The sequence below is a fragment of the Euprymna scolopes genome, chromosome 21, assembly GCF_053919585.1.
Source record: "Euprymna scolopes isolate OS-2025 chromosome 21, ASM5391958v1, whole genome shotgun sequence".
In the NCBI taxonomy this organism is placed as follows: Eukaryota; Metazoa; Mollusca; class Cephalopoda; order Sepiida; family Sepiolidae; genus Euprymna; species Euprymna scolopes.
In genome coordinates, this window is record NC_136502.1 from 85,559,541 (window position 1) to 85,583,210 (window position 23,670).

Below are 23,670 nucleotides of genomic sequence, written 5' to 3' on the forward strand. Positions count from 1 at the left end.
CATGTAAGGAAAGTAATCAAAATTTTAATTATTAGACAAAGAGTACAAATAAAACAAGAAAAAAAACCCTATTCCATGGAGTTTCAAAGAATGCAATTCTTCTCATCAGAGAGCTGCAAAATATACAAAAAATAAATTATATTGCAAAATATACAAAAAATTTTATATCACAGGGAACAACCAATATGAACTTTATCATAATTGCATCAAAAAAAGTCATTTAACAGATTTTAGTTTATAGGGATTCAAAGTGATTGGGAAAACAAGAAACAGGAAAAAGGGAGAAAAAGGATATGATAAAGATCCAATGGGAAAGACGGTAAAATCCAGTACAGAAAATATATATATATATATATATATATATATATATATATTTATATATATACACTAGCATAGGAATACGGCCTTGCCAGGTCGTAAAATATGCTTAAATATATTTTAATTCATGCAGATTTCATATTTATTATTGCAGAGCCAAGTATGTATTGAATATTATATTGTCCATAATATACAGTACTAATTTCAAAAGATTTAAAAAATATGACTTGGGTACCATCAGCTAATATCGAAACCAAAGTATTTAGCGCACCAACCGTGTTTCCTACCAATGTAGCTATCAAGAAATAGATAAGAAAGAATTGACTTGAAGAAATAAATTAAATCTGGGCATGCGCAGAAAGAAGTAAAAATATGTCCGCAAGTTGAAATGAACATTTTGCATTTCAACGTGCCGATATATTTTTGTACGTGTAATTCATCCATCCAAACAAAGATTTTACTCGTTATAAATCATCTTTGATGTATGATTGCTACGGGTCTGGAACTGGGAACTTGCCTTTTCTACAAGCGCCAACAGGAGCTCGGCGAATATTCGGCAAATGGCAGTGATTAGGTTGGGTTTGGTGTTGTAGGAGGTCATATTGGTGATGTCCTCAATGTATGACCAAACAAAGTAATCCAACAGGTTCAGGTCGGGAGAGGAGGGGAGCCAGTGAGAAATGGCACAAAGTCGTAGCACTCCTTCTGAAGCCAAGCCTAGGCCTCTCTGGACTTGTGGTCCAACACCGAGTTTTGCTGCCACACCCAGGGTCTGATTGCAACAGGTGATCGCCACACTCTTCAGCACATCCAGGTACACTTTCGTGTTTACTTTCAAGCTGACTTTAAAGATGTGACCCTCACTTGAACCACACCAAAGACCATAACCGTGGCCGGAAAGGGTCGTTCAATGCATTGAGCTTTGCCCTCAAGTGTTGAAATGTCTAGATTTACATTTTGGGGATGCTGGCAATGGTCCTGTTGTCATAACTTGAATCGGTAGAGAGCATGAGTTGTACAGCAATGCATCTCCGATCTCGCTCATTGAACATTGTGGTACTTTCACACATGATAGAAGGTTCCTATCGCTTTTGGGATTTGTACACAACTGGCCAACTAGTAGATGATCTACAACAAAAAAAGAAAACCGGTTTTCATCAAACGGAAATGGAATCATGTCGCCTTTTCTAGGGTGACAATTTTATTGTTCCATCCTATATATATATATTTATCTATGTATATATATATATATTATAACCCAGAATACAAAATGTATCGCATAATCAATATTATGTAAATATGTTTCAGAAATTCAACACATACAAAATATTTTCTTTACGTATATTGTAGTAAGTGAAAAGATATTTTAAAAGGGAGAAGGGAAAAAGGTATATCGTTAAAATAGGTTTTATTAACTAATGTGCTGTGGTTCTTGTACAGTGTTATCATGGCAAATGACTTCTTCCAGCCAATGGAAATAATCTATGGCATTTTATTACCGCTAGGGGTCTTTGGAATGAATAATGCTAGAAGGGGAGGGGGGGGGCAAGGGTAATTTAAAACTATGACATTTAATGCTACTAAGACAAAGCTCCTTTCCTTTAACAATTATGAGAAACCTTTTCAACCACCTATTGCCATAGCTAATAGCACCCCCGCCTGAGAGTTAATCATTCAAACTCCGAAGCCTAACATTCACAGGTAATATGAATTGGAACAAATATATAGAAGACATTGTCAAGGTTGCTATGGAGAAGGTGAGCTCCCTCTGTCATGCTAGAAATTTCTCTCACTTGCTAATAAACAAAGCTATTGTTTTGTTATCTAATTTACATATATGTTTATGGTAGGCATGAAAACACTATAAGTTAGCTGAAAAGAAAAGCTCAAACACATTAAAACTATTTGAGCATGGTTGAATCAACTTGCAGGGAGTATTGATAAGAGGAATGCATAGATAGCGAGAGCTGAGTGACTAGGGGTCTTTGGAAGAGATACGTAACACTAGTGTGGCAGAGGACAAGGGTAATTTAAAACTATTACAGTCTAGCAGGAAGACCCGACATTGCTCCGGATTGAATGATGATCAACGAATATTTCACACTCCTATATTTTTATTGTCATCGAAATCCGTGAAATCGCCCGGGGAGGAATGTACCATAATGTGTGGCAACGTCACGTAGACAGCAATAGCTGTAGTGAAATAGAGAGAGGAGCAGTAGGAGGTAGCAGGACTGGTGATATCATGCAGAGATAGCAATGGCAGTAACACAGAGAGAGTGGAGTGGGAAAGACGTGACATGAACAGCAGGAGCAGAGAGCAGACGACAGAAAACTTCCGCTAGCCGGTGACAGCTCTGTGAAAATTTGTTATGTAAAATGAAAAGCCCGGAGAGGAAATAAAAGTGTTTCTCAAAAAAAAAAGTATGTTCAAAATATTTCTTTTATTTGTTTGGCACTTCGATGGGGTCAACAGATGAGAGGAAGAAAGAAATGAGAACGCCTATAACAGTACAGGAAGCTTCACATGGCCGTGATTGAATGATGATCAACGAATATTTCACACTCCTATATTTTTATTGTCATCGAAATCTGTGAAATCGTCCGAGAGGAAGCTTCAAATGCCTTCCATGCAGTAACTTAGTCCAAAATATATGTTATTCTACATTGCACTCTAGAGAACCTACTGTTTCTTTCATAAAATTATTTTATATAAACTTCTTTCCAGTTAACGAAAAAAATTAAAGCACTAAGCAATTTACATGTGAGGTTTGAACCTACAGACCATGCCATGCAAAAAAAAAACACGCTCTCAGTTGAGAATTTTCACAACCCATTGTTTTACCATTGTTGCTAAGCGACGACATGGAAAAAATGGCTTTACCGATGATAGATAAATTAAAATAATGGTTTCGATTATCGGTAATTATCGAGGGGGGGGGGTTATTCCGAGACAAAACTTAACTAAGATCACTCCCAGACTTATACACGTTCTGTAAGACTTGCATAAGTTCTGTAAATTTTAAAGGAAATCTGTTCAGCCGTTTTGGAGTCTATAAGGAACTCTCTCTCTCTCTCTCTCTCTCTCTCTCTCTCTCTCTCTATCTATCTATCTCTCACACACACACACACACACAAAGTTGTATTTATATAATTGTAGAGATACAAACATAATGATTATGTCATAAATTTCGAATTATGTTATAGCATATGAATTCCGTTGAGACTGAAAGTCCTTACAATTGGGCTAATTTTACAACTGCAGTATACGCATTTGAATTGATCCTCTTATTTATAGACTTGAGGTAAGATATTTTATCTTATTAAGATCCAACTAAAGTTAAAACATTTGACTCCATTTAACATAGCAAAATCGTCTGCATGTGTGTACGTGTGCAGCAGCAACATCACAGTTAAATGGCTGATCTAAAAGCCAAACTGTAAATTTGAAATCAGCATATTTGATCCGGTATTCATATCTATGCCAAAAGTTCTTGAACCCTTTTAAATGATCGTTATTAGTGAATTAAAAGCAAAAAATAACATTAAAAACAATGTTCTGCCATTCCAACATTCCCTTGTCCCGTCGATCGAATAACATACTTATAACACATTTTCACTACCAACTTTCACAAAAAAACACTCGACTAGCTACAACTACTATATACGGTTTCCCCCACTTTCTATCCGTGTCTAAATCTAAACGCAGACTCCATCTTTCCAATAATTGCCCTGACCATAGAACACTGTTCCGCTGGCCTGCTTCCCAGTTGAATACAACATGGTAGCCTTCAAATCCAATGTAAACAAGTTCTTGTTGAGCTGTCTCCATAAATAATAAAATTCAAACCAATTTACACCATCAACGATTACTACACTACCACGATACATTCAGTAACGCTTAACCTCGAGTGGTCTTCGGGCCTTGATAAATAATATCACCTAAGTAAAAAAAATATAAATCAAGGGCAGTTGTTTTTATTTTTTTTATTTTTTTTTCAATTTTCTTACAAGTTTGTTCACCCACTAATCATATATTCCAACCAAGAGATCTTTTTAAAATTCTGACTCTCCTTTAAAGTGCAATTGTTTGAATTTCTCTCGAACTTGGTTCACCGGGTATATTTGCCAGGTAATTTTTGAAATTCTTTTTCATGAGTCCAGTTGCTCCTGTAATTACTGGAATGATAGAGATCTTCCTAAGATTCCAATTTCTTTTCATGTCATACATAAGACCTTGGCATTTTTTTACCTTCTCCCTCTCGTCTCTGTTCAACCCAGCATCATTGGGGATACTAACTTCTACTAAGGTTGCTTCTTTTTCCTTCTTGTCCCATACTATATCAGGTTTTATGGCACCATTTTCTAGGTATGTTGCTGTATGGATTACATAGTGGACGGTGTATGATTTATTTCTAATTGTTCTTTCTAGTATATGTTCCCAGGACTTACAGATCATCAATTTGAGATTACACACCCCATTGTGCTGTGTCATATAGTAGCCATCCCCCAACAGAACCTTAAAGTTGGATGTTAGGTGGCTCACACTTTCTACTTCTGTGTGATCCTTCTATCGATCCAGTAGATATCTCACTGTTGATGCAATTCTCTACCTATATAAAAGCCAGGTATGTCCAACATGAAGTCATATTGCCACATCTGGGCAGGAGCTGCTAGAAAGATCTTATCCTGCCTTGACAGAGTTCAAAATAGACTTTGTAGCTTAGGGGAGATGCCCTTTTCTCTTTCCTGCAAACTCTTTCCCATAGAAGAGACGTTGCAAGCCTGTCTCTGCTTTATCGTTATTTTCATAGCAAGTGCTCGTCTGAGATCCAATCTATGGGTCCTCCCTTGCCAAACTTTCATGAGAAATACTCGTCTAGCTGAAAACACTATCAATAATTTCCCTCACCCTTTATCTGTGCCTAAAACTAAACGTAGATTCCATGAACAAAGTTTCTTTCTTAGAACTACATTGTGGAATTATCTTCCATTTCCCTGCTTTCCAGCTGACTGCAATATGGTCGTCTTCAAGGCCAACATAAACAAGTTCTTGGTGAGCCATTCCCCTTAAGTAATCCAATTTACCAAATTTTAGCGTGGGGGATCACTTTCTTATATATATTTAACATAAAATAAGACCCCGCTTCTTAACGACGTAGCGAGGCATGTAACCGTCAGCATTTTTTTTCAAGTTTGGTGGCGGGGGGGGGGTATGTGCAGAAAGAGAGAATGAGGTGTTGGTAGGGGACATAAGTTCCAAACTTTTAAAAAATACATAGAAACACTTCAAAACGTGCGTTGGGGTCGGGCAGATTTTTCATATTTTTTAAAGATTTGCTTTAAAAAGGTCTCACCGTTAAATATCACTTAATCAGTTAATTATTATTTCCTGATATTTTTATAACTGATAACACACACACACACACACACACACACACACACACACACACACACACACACACACACACACGGTCCTGGATATGACCTTAAACTATATCCAGTGGTGAGGCCCCAGCTTGAGGGCTTTGGGGAGTGTAGAGCCACCCTTTAATTACCATTGCTCCCAGGTCCACTCTGACCCGGAGTGGTAGTACCAGTTAGGGTCCCAACTATGGGTTAAATAGAAACCGACTTGAAAACAACAAATATATTCTATTAAAATATTTTTCTTCAAAATCTTTTGACATTAAATAAACCGAAAAGGGTTGATATGCCGTAAAAAAAAAAAAAACAACCAACACACACACACACACACACACACACACACACACACATACACACACACACACACACACAAAAAAAAAAAAACTAGGGTGGACCTTTATAATGAACACTTCCTCCTTGTATTTTTTCTTTTCGTTTTTTTTTTTCAATTTTTTTCAACGGATTACGCCCCTCTTATATAAAGGATTTTTCATTTTAAGACCTTCATTATCCAATGTATTCCATATGGTTTTCACCGGTCGCCATATTTGTTATCGTGCACGTATACATTTAATTTTTTGGTGCACACGCGAAATTGCGCATTGTTTTCAGTGGTCGTCTCGTTTGTTGCATGTATCGGAATCGGAAAAATTTGTAACTATTTTCCGATGCTAAAAACGATTCTTTAAATTATATATTTTTTATTCGATTATGTTTAAAACAGAATCTTTCACTGCTAATAATAATTATGAAATAATAAATATTTATTGATTTTAAACTATCAGTAAAATTAAAATCCATAGATCATTCCCCACAAGTGTATTTTTATGTTTGAGAAAATATCCGCACATTATATACATGTTTATAGGATTACTGGGAGGAAATAACTACTATATAAGTAAATATTTAGAGTTTTATAAAGAATCGGAATCGGTAATTGTATCAGACTCAGGAATTTAGTACGAAATCAGTAATTGTATCAGAATCAGTAAAATATTGGAATCGTCCTATCACTAATATATTTATTATATAAGAACACTCATTCTACTTCATCCGAAAGACATATACACACACAAGGTATGTAATACAATATTCGAAAATATAAATATCAATATTAGCTAAACATTCTCATATGAAATAATTTAATTCAGTTCATATGATGTTTCAGTATAATTAAAAATTTCTTATACAGGGTGGCACAATAAATTTGTCCCCTTAAAGAAAATAACACTACAGCTTTATTTTAAAACTTTTATCGAAAAAATCAATTCAGGTAACTTGATTATGTAGTAGAGCTGATATTTATTCAATGTAGCCGTTTTCAGTCTCAATCACCGCCTCAATATTGATCAGGAACTGGGAGCATGCCTTTTCTACAAGCGCTAGCAGGAGCTTGGCAAATACTCGGTGATCAGGCTAGCTTTGATGTTGTGGGAGGTCATGTTGGTGATGTTCTCGGCATATGACCAAATAGAGTATTCCAGCGGGTTAAGGTCGGGGGAGGAGAGGGCAGTGAGAGAAGGATACTAAGTCATAGCTCTCCTTCTGAAACCAAGCCTGGGTCTCTTTGGATTTGTGAACCGGCACCGAGTTCTGCTGGCACAGCCGGGGTCTACTAGCAGACACTTGATTGCATCAGGGGATCACCACACTCTTCAGCACATCCAGGTACACTTTGGTGTTGACTTTCAAGCCGACTTCAAAAATGTGAGGTAGCATGATGTAGCCCTCACTTGAAACCACACCAAAGACCATAATTGTGGCCAAAAACTTCATTAAGCTGTGCCCTCAAGCGTTGAACCATCCAGATTTGTATTTTGAGGATGCTGGCAATGGTCCTGTTGTCATAACTTGGATCGGTAGAGAGCATGAGTTGTACAGCAATGCATCTCCGATCTCGATCATTGAACATTGTATCACTTTCAAACTAGAGAGAAGATTCCTATCGCTTTGAGATTTGTACACAACTGGCCAACTAGTAGATGATCTACATCAAAAAAAAAAATCGGTTTCATCAAACGGAAATGGAATCGTATTGTCTTTTCTAGGACGACAATTCTATTGCTCCACCCTGTATATATATGCTTGTGTGTGTATGCTTTGAAAAAAAAGGATATGGCGAAGAAAAAAATGTTTTTATATATATATATATATATATATATATATATATATATATATATATATATATATATAAACACGCAGAGATATATATTAATGTTGGGACGATAACTTGGAATCAGGAACTGGAAGAAGCGGAACTTTTTGAGATATTGGAATCGTAAAAATGTATGCCTATTTTCTGATGCCAAAAACGATTCTTTTAATTCTATTTTTGTATTTGATTATATTGAAAGCAAAATCATCCATTGCTGGTAATAATGATAAAATAATAAATATTTATTGATCTTTAAACAACGAGTAAAACTAAAATCGATAGATCATTTCACCACAAATGTACTTTTACGTTTAAGAAAATATCTGCACATTTTACATGTGTTTTTAGGATAATTGGAAGAAAATAACTACTATATAGTTAAATATTTAGCGTTCTACAAAGAATCGGAATCTGTTATTTAGTATGGAATCAGTAATTGTATGGGAATCAAGACAATATTGGAATCGTCCCATAATTAATATATTTATTTTATAAGAACACTCATACTACATCATCAGATAGACATACACACCCACAAGGTATACAATATCTGACAATATAATATTAATATTGACTAGAAATTCTCATATATATGCTTGAATATGCCAGGTAATTTTTTTTTTTTTTATATCCTATTTATTGCTTTGCCCAGCAGCAATAGCTGCTGGTGGCGCCAGGGGTGGCAGTCCCGCTTTAGCCACCGAAACTGTGTCATCACCTCTGGTTAGCGGCTGATGAGGGCAAAGTAAAAGCACATGTGGTCACATGTTGTATGTAGAATTAGAATGGAATGAAAACGGCACTAACTTTATGTGGGTTTAATTGGCTTCCACCAAAGGAGGAAGTTCCATGGGAGTATGAAATTCACAATCGATCCCCAGTCGCATGTATGTACTTGTTAGGGGAGATGACGACGGTAGATTTTTGCAATTCTTGCAGGGATGTGTTGACGTCCTCCTAAATACAGTGCCTGGAATTCTCAAATTGGTCACCCATCTCGTACTGACCAGGTTTAATGTTGCTTAACTTTAGTGATCTAATGAGATCCGGTGTGTCAACGTAATTATGCTGTATTAAATTCTCATATAAAATAAATTTTAACTCAGTTCATATGATGTTTCGGTATAATTAACATTTTCTTGTACATTTTTTATATATTTTTTGCATTGAATTTATTTCAGAGACTAGTCTGGGTGCCCGGCGAGGTGTGTGTGAGCAAAAAAAAAAAAAAGAAAAAAGTGGTAGTAGGCAGGCAGGCAGGCTCGAATCCATACTGCGAAGGAGGGAAAGAATGTGAAAAAAAAAATACATGATATCTTTGCCGTTGCATCCGTCGCCAAACCGAAAATGGCGAAGGTTTAAATTAAGGCTAGTCAATCGAAAAGAGGGAATGACTTTCGAAAATATCGGTGAAAAAAGCGACCCCTCCCTGTAGAAAAGTTGAGGGTGAGGGAATTAATGGTTTTAGCCAATTTTTTTTTTATATTTGTCATCCGAAGGGCCGATCTTCAAAACGATACGAATCTTGTGAAAATCCGTCGCCTCAGTCAAAAGTTTTAGGCAAGCATACATACATACATACATACATACATACATACATACATACATACATTTAAACAGACAGGTGAGATTTATATTATAATTATGTTGTTTCTTTATTGACGCTCATGTAATATCCTTGAATAAACGATTAATTTAGTTCACGGGGCTAAAAATAAACAAAGGAAACTACAAATGATATCTGTATAAGATTCGAACATATATCATATCTTAGAAGAGGGATGGGAGTGCATAAAATGTTTTCTTTTAATCAAGTTTCATTTTTACTTTATTTTTATTATTTATGGAAATCAACCCAGACAAGTGACTGGTTTTGCATATTGACCACCGAGTGCTGACATGTCTATTTTACTACACATCAAATTATCTATTGATTCATACTGCATAACACTATGTATATGATACTCGGCGATTTTGACTGTCGAAACTTAAATTGATTAACAACTGACCCAGATGATCACAATGTTTCTTATCTGACTGACTTTTGTACCGATTTTGGTTTAACTAAAATTGTAAAGACTGGGATGAGATTTCCTGACGATCGTACTTGACGTCTGTCTTTATTAGATATTATTTAACATTTATGCCTGACATGTTTAGTGTGCGATCATCGGGCCCACCTGTGGGTACATCAGTCTGTGTTACATTGAAAAAAATTCGCTGCAGCTTTCTTTTTTTAAGGTTTTGATTTAATAAAAAGTATCGTTGGTTTGAGTGGGAGTTATCTCCCTTCGTACAATGACAAATTATAAAACAGTGTGTGCGTGAGTTTTGTAAGCATTATGTGCATATGTTGTTGTGTGTCACTGATTCGTGATAGATTTTTGTTGAATTTGACAATCTGTCAGCTGTTAATAATGTACTCAAATGCATTAGGTCTGAAATTATGTATTTTATTGGTATTTAAGTACTTCTTTATAAGATGGTTTTTCATGTGGAAGAAAACCAGCTCCCTAAAAAGGGACACTTAGTTGGCAAAAATAAAAAATTTCCTTAATATAAAAGGATTTCCCATACATTGACTTAAGACAAATACACAAGTGTAGTTTCAAAACAGATACTACACTCGGATCTCAGCCTGTATGCATTTTCTTCAAGAAAGTGAAAGTGATCCTTTTTTATAAAGGTGGTCATTAAATCACGATTTTGAGCAATGTAGTGCTGGCGAGGAGGCATCCAATCATAATTAAACTATCTTTCTCCTATTTCTCGGTACTAGGATTTATATTTGAGTTTTTTTTTGGGGGGGGGGGGGGGGGCAGACAATCAAGGATTTAGCTATAACCATTACAATAGCATCATCAGCATGTCACTGATTATGTTTTTTTAAGGAAATCCCTCCAGACAAAACATAAGACCACTTGATGTAAAGAGCTAAAAATAAAATTACTTCAAGGTAAAAAAAAAAAATGCCAACGATAAGATTCAGATCCAAAAAACAGCAATTCTTCCACCTTTGCCAGAAGCATTTCTCATAGAATATGAGAACAAAAAGAACAAACATCTTTTTCTTTTGTCATCTTCGTTGTTAAGAGCATACATGCTTTAAAATTGTATTCTAAAAGAAATACTGAAAAGTTGTTAAAGACTAGAATTTGAATTTTTTTTTTAAATCTATCTATGTAAGGGAAATAACTCCGTTTGACTAAGATATATATATATATATTTTTTTTTTCAGAGATTTTGGGACACTAGAACTAATGCAGCTTAGAGGAATTATATTTTTTATTAAGAAAATAATAATCAATAAGATTTTTAACCTTAAAAAAAGAAGAAAATATGATGATAGGGTTATTTTTCTTACATCAATGACTTTTTATACGAAAAAGCCAAATTATGTATAAAATACTGAAAAAAATAGCAACCGAAATTAACTTTTAAAATTTGAGTTTAAAAATCGGACAGTATTTTCTGAACAATATAATGCATTTGCAATAGCGTGAAACATGGTAAATACTTACTTCGGAGTAGCAGAACATAATAAACAAGCCTACAAGAGTTGCTCCCCTTGTTATCAACCATCGATTAATTCAATATGCAACGGTAAATCATGTTTTTAACATGAAATAAAATTAATCTTTTGACCTGTTCTCTTATCTCGTCATCTTTTCTTTTTTTTTTTTTTACAAATACATTTCCAATTATTTTATTATGAATCGTGTATAGCAGTTTATTATAAAGCCTTTAGTTTCATTACTCATAAAACCTTTATTACTAGTTGAAACGATCATATTCCCATAAACTTGATCTTTCAGCGAAAAATCATTTCAGTCCAGACCCATCGAATGGCTCTTGATCTTGATAAGTGTTACCACCCCTAAAAGTAAAAAGGTGTATTTTTGTTTTTGTAAAATTATTATAGGATTTTTATTTATTTATTTTATTTATTTTGTGTAAGGGTTAATGAGGTGAAATGCTTCATAGCAAGCAGAACATGATGATACTCAAGACTGCAAGAGTTGCTCCCCTTGACTGAAATGGCATTGATCAATGATATCAACTTAAAGCGTTTTGAATAATGTCGAATATTATGAAAAGATTGAAACTTTCCACATACAATCGACTCAAAATAACAAGTGACGCTGAAAACAGCAATTCTGGCGCCTCTTTCAAAAATATCACCCATGGAATGCGAGGACTAAAAGACAATATACGAGTAGGGGGCGAGAGTTGTCTATTTATATTAAACAGTAATTTAATACATTTGGAAGTGTAATTGGTGACAAGGCATATCGCACGAAACAAACGAATTCTTCCTAAGAAAGCGTCTATGTTCTCCCTGTGAATTTTGTATTTTAAATGTACGAAAATGCAGGTCAACGCATAAGAAAATTTGAAAAGTGTTGTTGGTACTTATTCAGATTGGCAGTTGGCACTTATAGCGATAAACAAAAATTAAGGAACACTTTTATATTGTACCCACTTGTCAGGGAATTAAGATTTTATGTTAAAAAAATCATAAAAATTGATCAAATAGTCTTCTTTTTTTTTATTATTATTTACGAAAAACAAATTTGCCGTTTTTTACCGATAAGTGACAGACGAGGCCGTGTTTTTTCTGAAGAATACAATAAGGGGAGGTAAGTAGTAATTATTTTAACAGTTTCCACGCGTATTACGGTTGTCTTCCCTTGTCCTACGATTTGTTGGGCGTTTTTTTTTATCACTCTCATTGATACAACAAGAGTTGATTTTCTTGAAAAACAAAAAATAACAAATAAACCAAAAAAAAAAACAACAAAAAACTACATGATTAAATTACGTGATTTTTGGAAATGTTTATCTTCGTCCCGTGACTGCTACGTACAGACATTTCTGTATTTTCTTTACTTTTAAATGCTGCCAAAAGTGCCAATCTTAATAAGCACAGTGATTTTTATTATTATTATTATTATTATTATTATTATTATTATTATTATTGAAATATGCTTATTTACAGAAATAATTAATAGTAAAAATGAATTTTTTTAAAATATAAAATAAATTGAATAAACGTCATGAAATGTTTTTCTTTTTACAAATTGTCAAGTCAATGTTTTTTGTCTGATTTTTTTTTCAGCATTTTTTCAAGAATATGATATTTGTTTTACAATCCACAGAGATTCGAAAAAGTGTTAAAAAACAATCAAATATATGACAAATAAATGCTACCAAAGGCAAAATAAGTTACTCTTCTACCTAGGTTTCTTGTGTTTTTACTTAATGTAAAATGTTTATTTGGCTTCAAACACAACTAATGTCAACCCGCACACGAGCACAAAAAAAAAAAAAAAAAAAATGGCCGTGTAACAAATACATTGTAGCCATTTTTCCTTGTGTTCGTGCACCTCTTGACATTAGTTGTTTTTCGAGCCAAATAAACATTTCACATTGAGTAAAAACACTAAAAACCCACCCACCTAGGTAGAAGAGTAACTTATCTTGCCTTTGGTAACATTTATTTGTTATATATTTGATTTTTTACCATTTTGACTACATTTTGAATCTCTGTGGATTGCTAAACAAACCCGATCTTTTTATAAATTTAGTATTTTTTATTTTATAAACGTCTTAAAATGTTTTCTTATTTTAAATACTGGGGTGAACGTGTATTTAACATCAATATTTATTAGCAAAAGTTTGGTTTTAGCACAAAATTAATTCAAATGAATTTTATTTCTATATTATCAAGATTTATAAACAATTTTACATGTATTTGCGTGCTAGTCGTCTCTGTGTAACTTACATATTTTTTACAAAAATATTAATCGATTATTCATTGAAATCAAAAATGCAATAGAATAAGTAAAAAAAAAAAAACTTTTAAATATCCAACTTAAAAAATAATTTAATCACGAAATTAAATCCATTAGGCTTTCATTCTGTCTTAAGAGACAATGGATACTCCTGTGTGTGTTATCATGAAGCAAAGGTTGCAAAATTACCAACCTCAACTCTCCTGAGTCGGTGTTGCCTAATTCTAGTGGCAAGAAGTCCCAGACGACTGCAAACAATGCTGAGATAAGCGAAGAGCACATACAGCACCTGGTATTCCCAAACGGTCACCCATTTTAGTACTGACCAGGATCAACATTGATTCACTTCGGTGAATTAACAGGAACCAGTGTGTCAATGAGATTATGCCATATAGGAAATTAAATTCATTAATCAGTTGATATGTAAGCAAGACAACCATTTTTATTTTGCTACTAGCTAAAAAAAAATAATAATTAATTACTTTGTGACATTTTGAACTTTGAAAGTTAGTAGTGAACGTATGTCCACTGTTTGAAAGCATCTAAATTTGAAGAATGTAACGGTTCATTGACCAATCAAAATGCAGAGTTTTTAAATAAACATATTTATTTATTTCAATTTTTAATTTTCAAATTTCAATGCATTCAAAAAGTGGAAATGCTTAACTCACACATACACATCAGACCACAGCAGCACTGAAGTCAGATGTATAAAAAGTCTCGATCTTCAATAAGTATAGAACACTATGGCTGTGACAATTGACCACGTAAAAAAAAAAAAAAAAAAAAAATATTGTCTGTATTTTTTTATGAAGACTCCTGCATGTGTCTGAAATGAGAATTTAAATAAATAAATGTGTTTATTTTTTTTTTTTAATCTGCATTTTTGACTAGTAAATAAATTGCAATAGTTTAAAATGCCCCTTCTACAAACTGCCGAAAACTTTTGCACCAATCTGATAGATTCTCTAACCTTTCTTTTTATAGGGAACACAAAAATATTACACGCACGCACGCATGCACGCACACACATCACACAAACACACGCACACACCTACACACACACACAAACACACACATACACCCACGCGTACACACTCAGACAAACATACACACACAAAAACATGCACACAAACACACACAGGCATACACACATGATGATTGCAACGTCTTGTCAGACGAGTGCCACTCCCTTAGACCTTTAAAATCCATGAGCCCGAATGCCTGAGGGAGTATCTATACAAATATGATGTTACAGAGTCTTAGCTTTGTACGACAGCTAAGTCTCTTTCTCGGTCCAAAATGTTGAGATCCAGCAACAAGCAAGAGCAAGATAGCCAGCAACAAATTAAACTGCAGACCAGCTTAATGCAGGTAATGGTCTTCCGCTTTATGGTTTTTTTAAATCAGAGATTTGCTTCTCCTAGAAAGGTTGCCTTCACCACGGCTTACGGGAGCCCTCTCCACCCGAATACACATATACACACACACAAATACACACGGTGCTAGTTGGCCGTTGACCCCGAAAAAGGTTCATTCGCCCTTTGGAAGGTCTTGTTTTTAATCCTTCAGGGAGACTAGCCGCCCTCCTCACCAAACAAGTCTGGTGGGGGAATCAGTTTAGTCGCCGGTGACCCGACCATGAGGCAGGTAGTACTGGGTTACATGGTACCAGTAGCACATGACATAACCTGACATATGCACACATACACACACAAAAACATACACACACATAGTTTTACTATAATTGTGTAACCAACTGTATTTGACTGAAATTCCTATCCTCTTTTATAAGAATGTCTTAAGTGATAATCTAAGGGTGCAAGGTCAGGAGAATATGTAGGATTAGGCAAGATTTCCTAACCAAATTCTCTTAGATCTTTGGTCAAGAGTGCAGTGTGAGGATGAGTAGTATCATGATGGAAGATGACTCCCTTTCTACGCTTCTGAATTTTTGCGATGAAGATTGCTCATTCGTATTATTTGGATTCTTCGTACTACTGTTCTCATCTTGCATCACATTTTTACATTTCAGTCGATGTAACTTCTTCAGGTGTAACTTCTTCAGGTGTAACTTGTTAAACTCAGGAATGTTTCTGTCAAACTCAGGAATTTGGATGAATTTTAAAATGGAACCCTTTATTTATTTCACAGGGTAGCATGCCCTTGTTCTGTCAGTCATGACTGGATAGAGGTCCTAAATAATCCGCAATTGTATTTTTCGGTCACCCACATTAAGAATTGAACCTTCAACCTTTAGAAGAATATCACTTTTACAATTGATTTTTCCTACACTACGGATCCTGTCCAAATTCTCGAGTTCGACAAGATACACCTGAAAAAGATTGGAGGTTACATCGACCGAAACATTGTGAAAATGACAATCAAGATGAGAACAGTAGTTCAATGAATCCAAATAATACGATGCCCTTTCTGTTGACTAAAGGAGGTTGTTGTTTGTTCAACATCACGCAAACACATATTGAGTTTTATATTAATGTGTTATTAATAGTATTTAACTTCAATTCTTATCATCTTTTATAAGAATGTCTTTCTTTTTCATTCCAGATTTTGCAAGAGATTCTAATTGGGACCAAACTGAACTGATATTTTTTACATCTTGCGTTTCATTGTAATGGTCTCCTTCATGGCCCAAATGCTTCACCTTGTGTGTTTCCTGCTTTCCTTACTTCCTCTCAGCTTTGGTGTTGACTCCACCTACTACGTAGAAGAAGGTAAGGAGCCAGGCACATACGTAGGAGACGTTGCGGCTGACACCCACGTGCTTGACAGTCTTTCACACCAGGACCGCAAACTGATTCGTTTTAATCAGATCCAACATGGAGTCACAAGTATGGCCCAGCTTTTCCGTTTGACAAGGGACACAGGGAAACTCTATACTGCCCAGACGCTGGACGCAGAGGCAATCTGCGTGCGAAACGAAGAATGCTTCAAAATGGTAGATGTTGCCGTACGCAAGAGGGCATCGTTCATAAAAATATTAGAGATCAAAGTAGTCATAAACGATGTGAATGACCACCAGCCGGAATTCCCAAAGAAACAGGTCAGCATCCAATTTGAGGAAAATGATGCAAAAGGGACAAAAGTGTCGATACCAAATGCGATCGATAGGGATATTGGCAAGATGAATTCACAGATTTCATACCATCTTAAAAAAAATGAAGATGACCCGTTCAGTTTGTCTGTCTCGAAGAGCGTCGATGACACGTCGAAGCTCAGCATTATGTTGGAGGAGAAACTTGATCGTGAAACGAAGGATTCTTATCTGGTGCAGATTGTTGCGACAGATGGTGGATCTCCTCCAATGAAGAGCGTTTTAGATGTTTATATCTCTGTGACGGACGTTAACGATAATACTCCACTATTCTCACAGAAGGTCTATAACGTGTCTATAAATAGTGAACATGACAAAGTGTTGCCGATAACTATTTTATCCGCGATGGATCCAGATTTAGATAGCAATGGGAAAGTAACTTATCACTTCAGTTCCCAGACATCGGATTTGGTCCGGACCTTCTTTGAGTTAAATGAAGTAACGGGGGAAATCTTTCAGCGACAGAAGTTCATGTTGGGGCAAAAGTTAACATACAAATTGTATGTCGAAGCCACGGATGGTGGTAACCCACCCCTAAGTTCAACAGCATTAGTTCTAGTTAATTTGATAAACCAGCAAAACAATCCTCCAATCATTGACGTAAATTTTGTGACCAGCTCGATTGGCAACACAGTAAAAATCTCAGAAGACATTGAGGTTTCCAGTTTTATTGCTTACATGAAGGTTACTGATGACGATGCTGGACAAAATGGTGAAATAAGCTGCTACCTACACCACGACAAGTTCCAGCTACAGAATTTCGGAACTAAGAAATACAAGCTTATTGTGAAAAAGCCATTGGATAGGGAAGTCGATGATCACTACAATATTGTTATAAGTTGCCAGGACAAAGGAGCCCCTCCTTTACACAGCGACAGTAAGTTTTCCATTCAAGTGCTGGATGTCAATGACGTGCATCCAGAGTTCTCCGGAAGAACCTTCAAGTTCTTCATTGGCGAAAACCAGAAATCAAAATTTCCGGTCGGATTCATAAACGCCACCGATCCAGATCTCGGATCGGGTGGCAAGTTGACTTATTCCCTGGTGACAAATCACAAACACTTTTTACCATTCCACATTACGGACAGTGGACTAATTTTAACCCTTGTATCATTAGATCATGAATTTCAGGATATATATAAGTTCAAGGTTCTCGTTAAAGACAACGGTGTTCCGCCATTAAACAATACAGTGAACGTGGTTGTGGAAGTGAAGGATGAAAATGATAACGCTCCGTATTTCACCTATCCAAGTATCAACCCCTTTTCGATGGATGTCACGTACTACCCGCGTCATTCTAAGAATATAACAGTATTGAAGGCAGCCGACAGGGACAGTAAAGAGAATGCATTTCTACGATACGAAATACTACGAGGCAATGAAAAAAAATTGTTCTCGTTAAATCGTTACACAGGCTTGCTTTCATTTACCCACATCGTCTCACAGAAAGACGCCGGATTGTATCAGCTGGAGTTTATTGTCAAAGATAACGGCATCCCAGTGCTCAATAGGACGACAAACTTATCACTTAGTTTGACGGTAAGCAACAAGACGTTTGAGGTGATGAGCGCATCGCACCCACAGAACAGCAAAAAGACGCACCTTTTCCTGATGATAGCGATCGTTCTCGTTTCAATGACAGTGTCTGTACCGATCACAGCAGTTATCGCAATATGCATAGTACGGTGCAGGAACCGTAAAAACAATGCAGCCAATACATGCAAGAAGCATGTCAGTGAACAGAGGCATCTTATGTGCCCCTCACATCTGGAAACTTCGTGGGCCGATGTACCTGGTGATAGGACATTTGATCTCCTCGATTCGGGGAGATCGGTTCATTCCGCAAAATCAAGGCGTGGGATTTATCCTGGAGAGCAATTGGATAAAGGCCGCAAAAGTAATAGTTTAGGTATGAAGAGTCAGAAAGACAGGGATATTATATACCAAGTAAGTTTTTTCTTTATTATCTGTTGATTTCACCATTGTATGTTGCATGTGTGTGCTGCATATTAATTGTGCTTCCAAGAGAAAGTCTAATGTCTTGCATGTCGTGATCAAATAAAATACATATTTTTTTATTGAATGCAAACCAACAAATTATAAACAGACAATTAAATCATACCAAAAAAAAAAAAACTACCCCTCCTCTGACTGAGGCACTTCATCCCCAATCAATTTCATGGAGTGCATTCACAACAAGTGAAGCTTTACATCCAGTGACAATGCACTCCACGAAAAGAAAAGAAGAATATTGTGAATTTGGAAAGAAAGAACCATTTATTAAGCTGTTGACGTCACTTTATCTTCTGCTAGTGGCAGAGACGCAAGACATTTCGGCATTCCGGTATATTTCTCGAGACATTTCATTCTTGCATTGCTTTCCCTGTTTTCTAGACGGTGATAGATGCTTTGGTGTCCCCGACGAAACATCTTCCAACAGATTTTATGTATCATAACACATAATATGTAATGTTATGATGTTATTTTTTTTAATTAATTATTATTAACATTTTAATGTGAACAATTCTTACTTTTATTTAAAAAATGTGTAATATTTATTGCTTGCAATATATTAACTTCTTTTTATGTGAAACATTCTTGAAAGTAAATAAACATTTTTTTTACAGAAGTGTCATTCTTATGTAAAACTAGTTATCATACTACTACTACTACTACTAACAACAACAACAATCATAATGAGCATAATACTAATAAAAATACTACGACTACTACTACTACTACTACTAATAGGCTCTCTCTACCGTGCTAGAAAACTACTGACACCCGAAAGTATCCTGCACCTCTATAAGGCCACCATTCGCCCATGTATGGAGTATTGTTGTTACATTTGGGCTGGTGAATCTGCTGCTAGTGTCTCGCTCCTTGACAAGGTTCAAAAGAGAGTCGCCCATCTGATAGGCCCTGAACTGGCATCTAAGCTTCAGCCTCTATTCCATCGACGAAACGTTGCATCCCTCTGCCTGTTCTACAAGTATTTTAATAGTGAATGCCCTGACGAACTGCAGACACTTGTGCCCCCACGACATAGACAGCCTCGACAAACCTGGCAGGCAGCTAAATCCCACCCCCACACAGTAGAGATCCCTAAATGTAAAAGATCTTTCTACTCCAGTAGTTTCTTCCCCAGAACCGCTAGATTCTGGAATTCCATTCCAGGTCCCTGCTTCCCTAACTGTACTGACATGCAGAAGTTCAAGTGTAACGTGAACCGACATCTTGCTGCCCAAATCCCAACATAGTGCTCCAGCAGTTGCTGCCCCTGATAGTAGCCCCTACACCAAAGTGGCAATGAAAATGTAATAAAAAAATAAATAAAAAAAATTAATAATACAAATACTACTACTGCTACAACTACTACTACTACTACTACTACTACTAATAATAATAATAATAATAAGCATAATAATACTAAATAATTCGTCTAAGAATGTGATAAATTCCTTCAGTTAAAATATCTGTTATGAGATGTTTCGTCGGGGAAGGCAAATCAGCTACCACCGTCTAGAAAACAGGGGAAGTAATCCAAGAATGAAAATGTCTCGAGATATATGCTACATCCATTCGAGTCCCTTGAACCCTCAGTTTATAATCGATTATTAAGTCATTTCTATACACATGCCGTCTGCTAATGCTTCCCAACGAACTTGCCCCTTCTCTCCTTCTGTTTATTACTAGTTGCCTTCATTTTGAAAAGTTTGCTACTAGAAATGCTTGAAACATTAATTTAAAATAAAAAAAACATTTCATATATATATATATATATATATATATATATATATATATATATATATATATATATATATATATATATATATAAAATAAAGAATGGTTGTATAGTTTTAGTTCCTAGATGCAAATCCACTGAACCTCCTGTGTTTATCAAAGAGTGCTCGATGAGTGAACAGAGCATGTTTATAATATGTTTATTCATACAAACTTTGCATACTTGCATACATGTTTCAGTAATACTTCCTTATCAGAGATCCCACGTGATCAGGCTAAATAATTTTCCCTTTATCTTGATGAGGTGTGATCTCTTAAAGAAGAAGCTGTTGAAACATGTATGCACATATGTAGCTAACAATGTTTTTATAAATAAACATATTGTATATATATATATATATATATATATATATATATATATATATATATATATATATATATATATATATATTAAGCCAAAAACAATGCGGAGGAAGACCGGAAAAGATGAAGTAAAAAAGAAAAACAAACAGATATAGACGAGTATAGCTGAATAGAGGAGTGTCTAACCTTTATTTGACTATCATTCTTCACTTTTGTCTTCTATTTTGAAAAAGAGAGGTTCCTTTCTCTCGAAATTAATCAAAGTTCCACACCACCCACGGACTTTACATACACCGGACATACTAGCAACTTGGTAATAAATAATTATACATTGAAGTGAAGAATGATAGTCAAATAAAGGTTAGACACTCCTCTATTCAACCATACTCGTCTATATCTGTTTGTTTTTCTTTTTTACTTCATCTTTTCCGGTCTTCCTCCGCATTGTTTTTGGCTTTAAAAAAAATATATATATATTTCTTTACCAACAATGCTCCAAGCAAACTACTACCTACTCTTATATATATATATATATATATATATATATATATATATATATATATATATATATAAAGAGAGAGAGAGAGAGAGAGAGAGAGAGAGAGAGAGAGAGAGAGAGAGAGTACTTATATTAGTGTGCACATTTCATTTAATAGATATACATGGTCGTCCATTTAAAAAATAAAAATTGTTGCATTTAATTAAACAGCATTAAATAATTCATTTTTGTTTTCATTATATTTTTCCAAATCAGGTAAATGTTTTTACAAAATAATGATCAACATCTTAATTCTCCATACTTGCTATGTTATACGAGTATACAACCTTCTATTGCATGCAACTTGATTTGGTTTCACTATAAAAAATCTTACAAATTTTATTTCTTCAAATGCCCAAACTTTGTGCAGACGACACCACAATCTATGGCAACACTTCAAATGCCAGCAATGACCAAGATCTTTCTGATTCTCCTTCCTCTGATCTTGAGAATGTGTTGCAATGGGGAAAAAGGTAGCTGGTTAATTTTAATGCATCGAAAACCAAGCTTTTCTCCTTTCATCATAATCACTCTAACCCTCACCATGCCCCAATTGAAATGAATGGCTCTTGTGTTGGGGAAGCTCCAGGTCGTGACAAGCTTTTAGAACTGACCTTCACTCCTGATCTGAAATGGAACACATACATCAAATATGTTGTCAAGATTGCTGGAAAAATGGTTGGATCACTCTACTGCTCCAGTAAATATCTCACTGCCGATGTAATCCTCTGTCTGTATAAGAGCCAGGTATGCCCTCAAATGGAGTATTGTTGCCACATCTGGACAGGAGCTGCTCAGCGTGACATATCCAGCCTTGATAGAGTTCAAAACTGACTTTGAAACCTAGTAGATGATACCCTTTTCTCTTCCCTGCAACCATTTTCCCACAGAAGAGACGTTGTGAGCCTGTTTCTCATCTATCACTATTTTCATGGCAAGTGCTCGACTGAACTCCAATCTATTGTTCTCCTTGCCAAACTTCCACAAAAAAACACTCGACTAGCTACAACAGCTATATACAATTTCCTCCCACTCACTATCTGTGCTTAAATCTAAACGCAGATTCTATGAACAAAGCTTCTTAGAACTGCCCATTTGTGGAACACTGTTCTGCTGGCCTGCTTCCCAGTTGAATTCAACGTAGTAGCCTTAATATCCAATGTAAACAAGTTCTTGTTGAGCCGTCCCTATAAATAATCAAATTCTACCCAATTTACACAATTAACGATTACTAAACTATCACCTTACATTCATTAATCCTTATCCTCGAGTAGCCTACAGGCCTTGATAAGTGATGACTCCCAAGTAAAAAAATTTAAAAAAACTTTAATGGGCTATCGTGCATAGAAAGAGAGAGCATGAAGAGGAGGGAAAGAAACTAGAAACGTTTTTATATGAATTAACTAGATAAATGCATGGAATGAGCTAAGTAGTAAGATTGTATAGCACAAATTACCTCCTCAACGGGCTGGTGTCGCTCCCTTCCTGTCCCATCGACACAATGTTTGCATCCCTGTGTCTGTTTTATAAGTACTTTAATGGAATGTGCTCCGATGAACTTAGTAGCACTTGTACCCCCTCAACTTAAATATCCTTGACTAACCTGAGAAGCAGCAAAATTCCACCCCCTTTACTGTGGATGCATGGTCTAACATAGTAGCCTCTTAATGTTGAAGTGGCATTATGCCTTATTTAGGATAAATAAGAGTAAAAATAAATCACATTAAAAACTAAAACCTTAAAAAGAAAGGCATTTATAAAGGCATTTATAAAGGCATTTATAAAGGCATTTATAGTTTTAACAAATACTAGACTACCCGTGAACCGTTGGGCCAGTATGTTATATTAGCTATGGAATTCATGTATGAACGTGATACTTGTGATGTAAAGAAAATTTTTTTTTTTTTTTTGACATAACAGAAACATTTCTATGGAAGTATATTAAAATGAAAAATCACGGACGGATCACTCAAACATGAAAATAAAATCCTCCCCATTCGTGTAAAGTTACCTATTTTTCTGAATAATCGCTCAAAAATCGAAAATTAAACATGATTTTCCTACGAATTGAATGCTGACGAAATTCATTTAGCAGCAAAAAACGCACATAAACCTATTGATAAGAAATATAAGAATGAAAAACCCATATTGGAATCCTTCAACCAAGTTATAAAAACTTAAAATCTAAAAAAAATAATTAATAAAACCTGAAGCA

The 23,670-nt window shown here is 35.3% G+C and overlaps 1 protein-coding gene across 4 annotated transcripts in view; it reads left to right on the top strand.

Moving 5' to 3' along the window:
- The window catches only part of LOC145242532 (protocadherin beta-16-like), a 370,951-nt gene that overhangs the window by 271,807 nt on the left and 75,474 nt on the right, over window positions 1-23,670 (top strand). For all 4 annotated transcript variants that reach the window (XM_080105609.1, XM_080105610.1, XM_080105607.1 and 1 more), the window contains exon 2: window positions 16,264-18,757. In XM_080105609.1, the coding sequence (XP_079961735.1) occupies window positions 16,331-18,757 (2,427 nt within the window). In that variant the 5' untranslated portion in view covers window positions 16,264-16,330. The remainder of the gene's footprint in view (window positions 1-16,263; window positions 18,758-23,670) is intronic.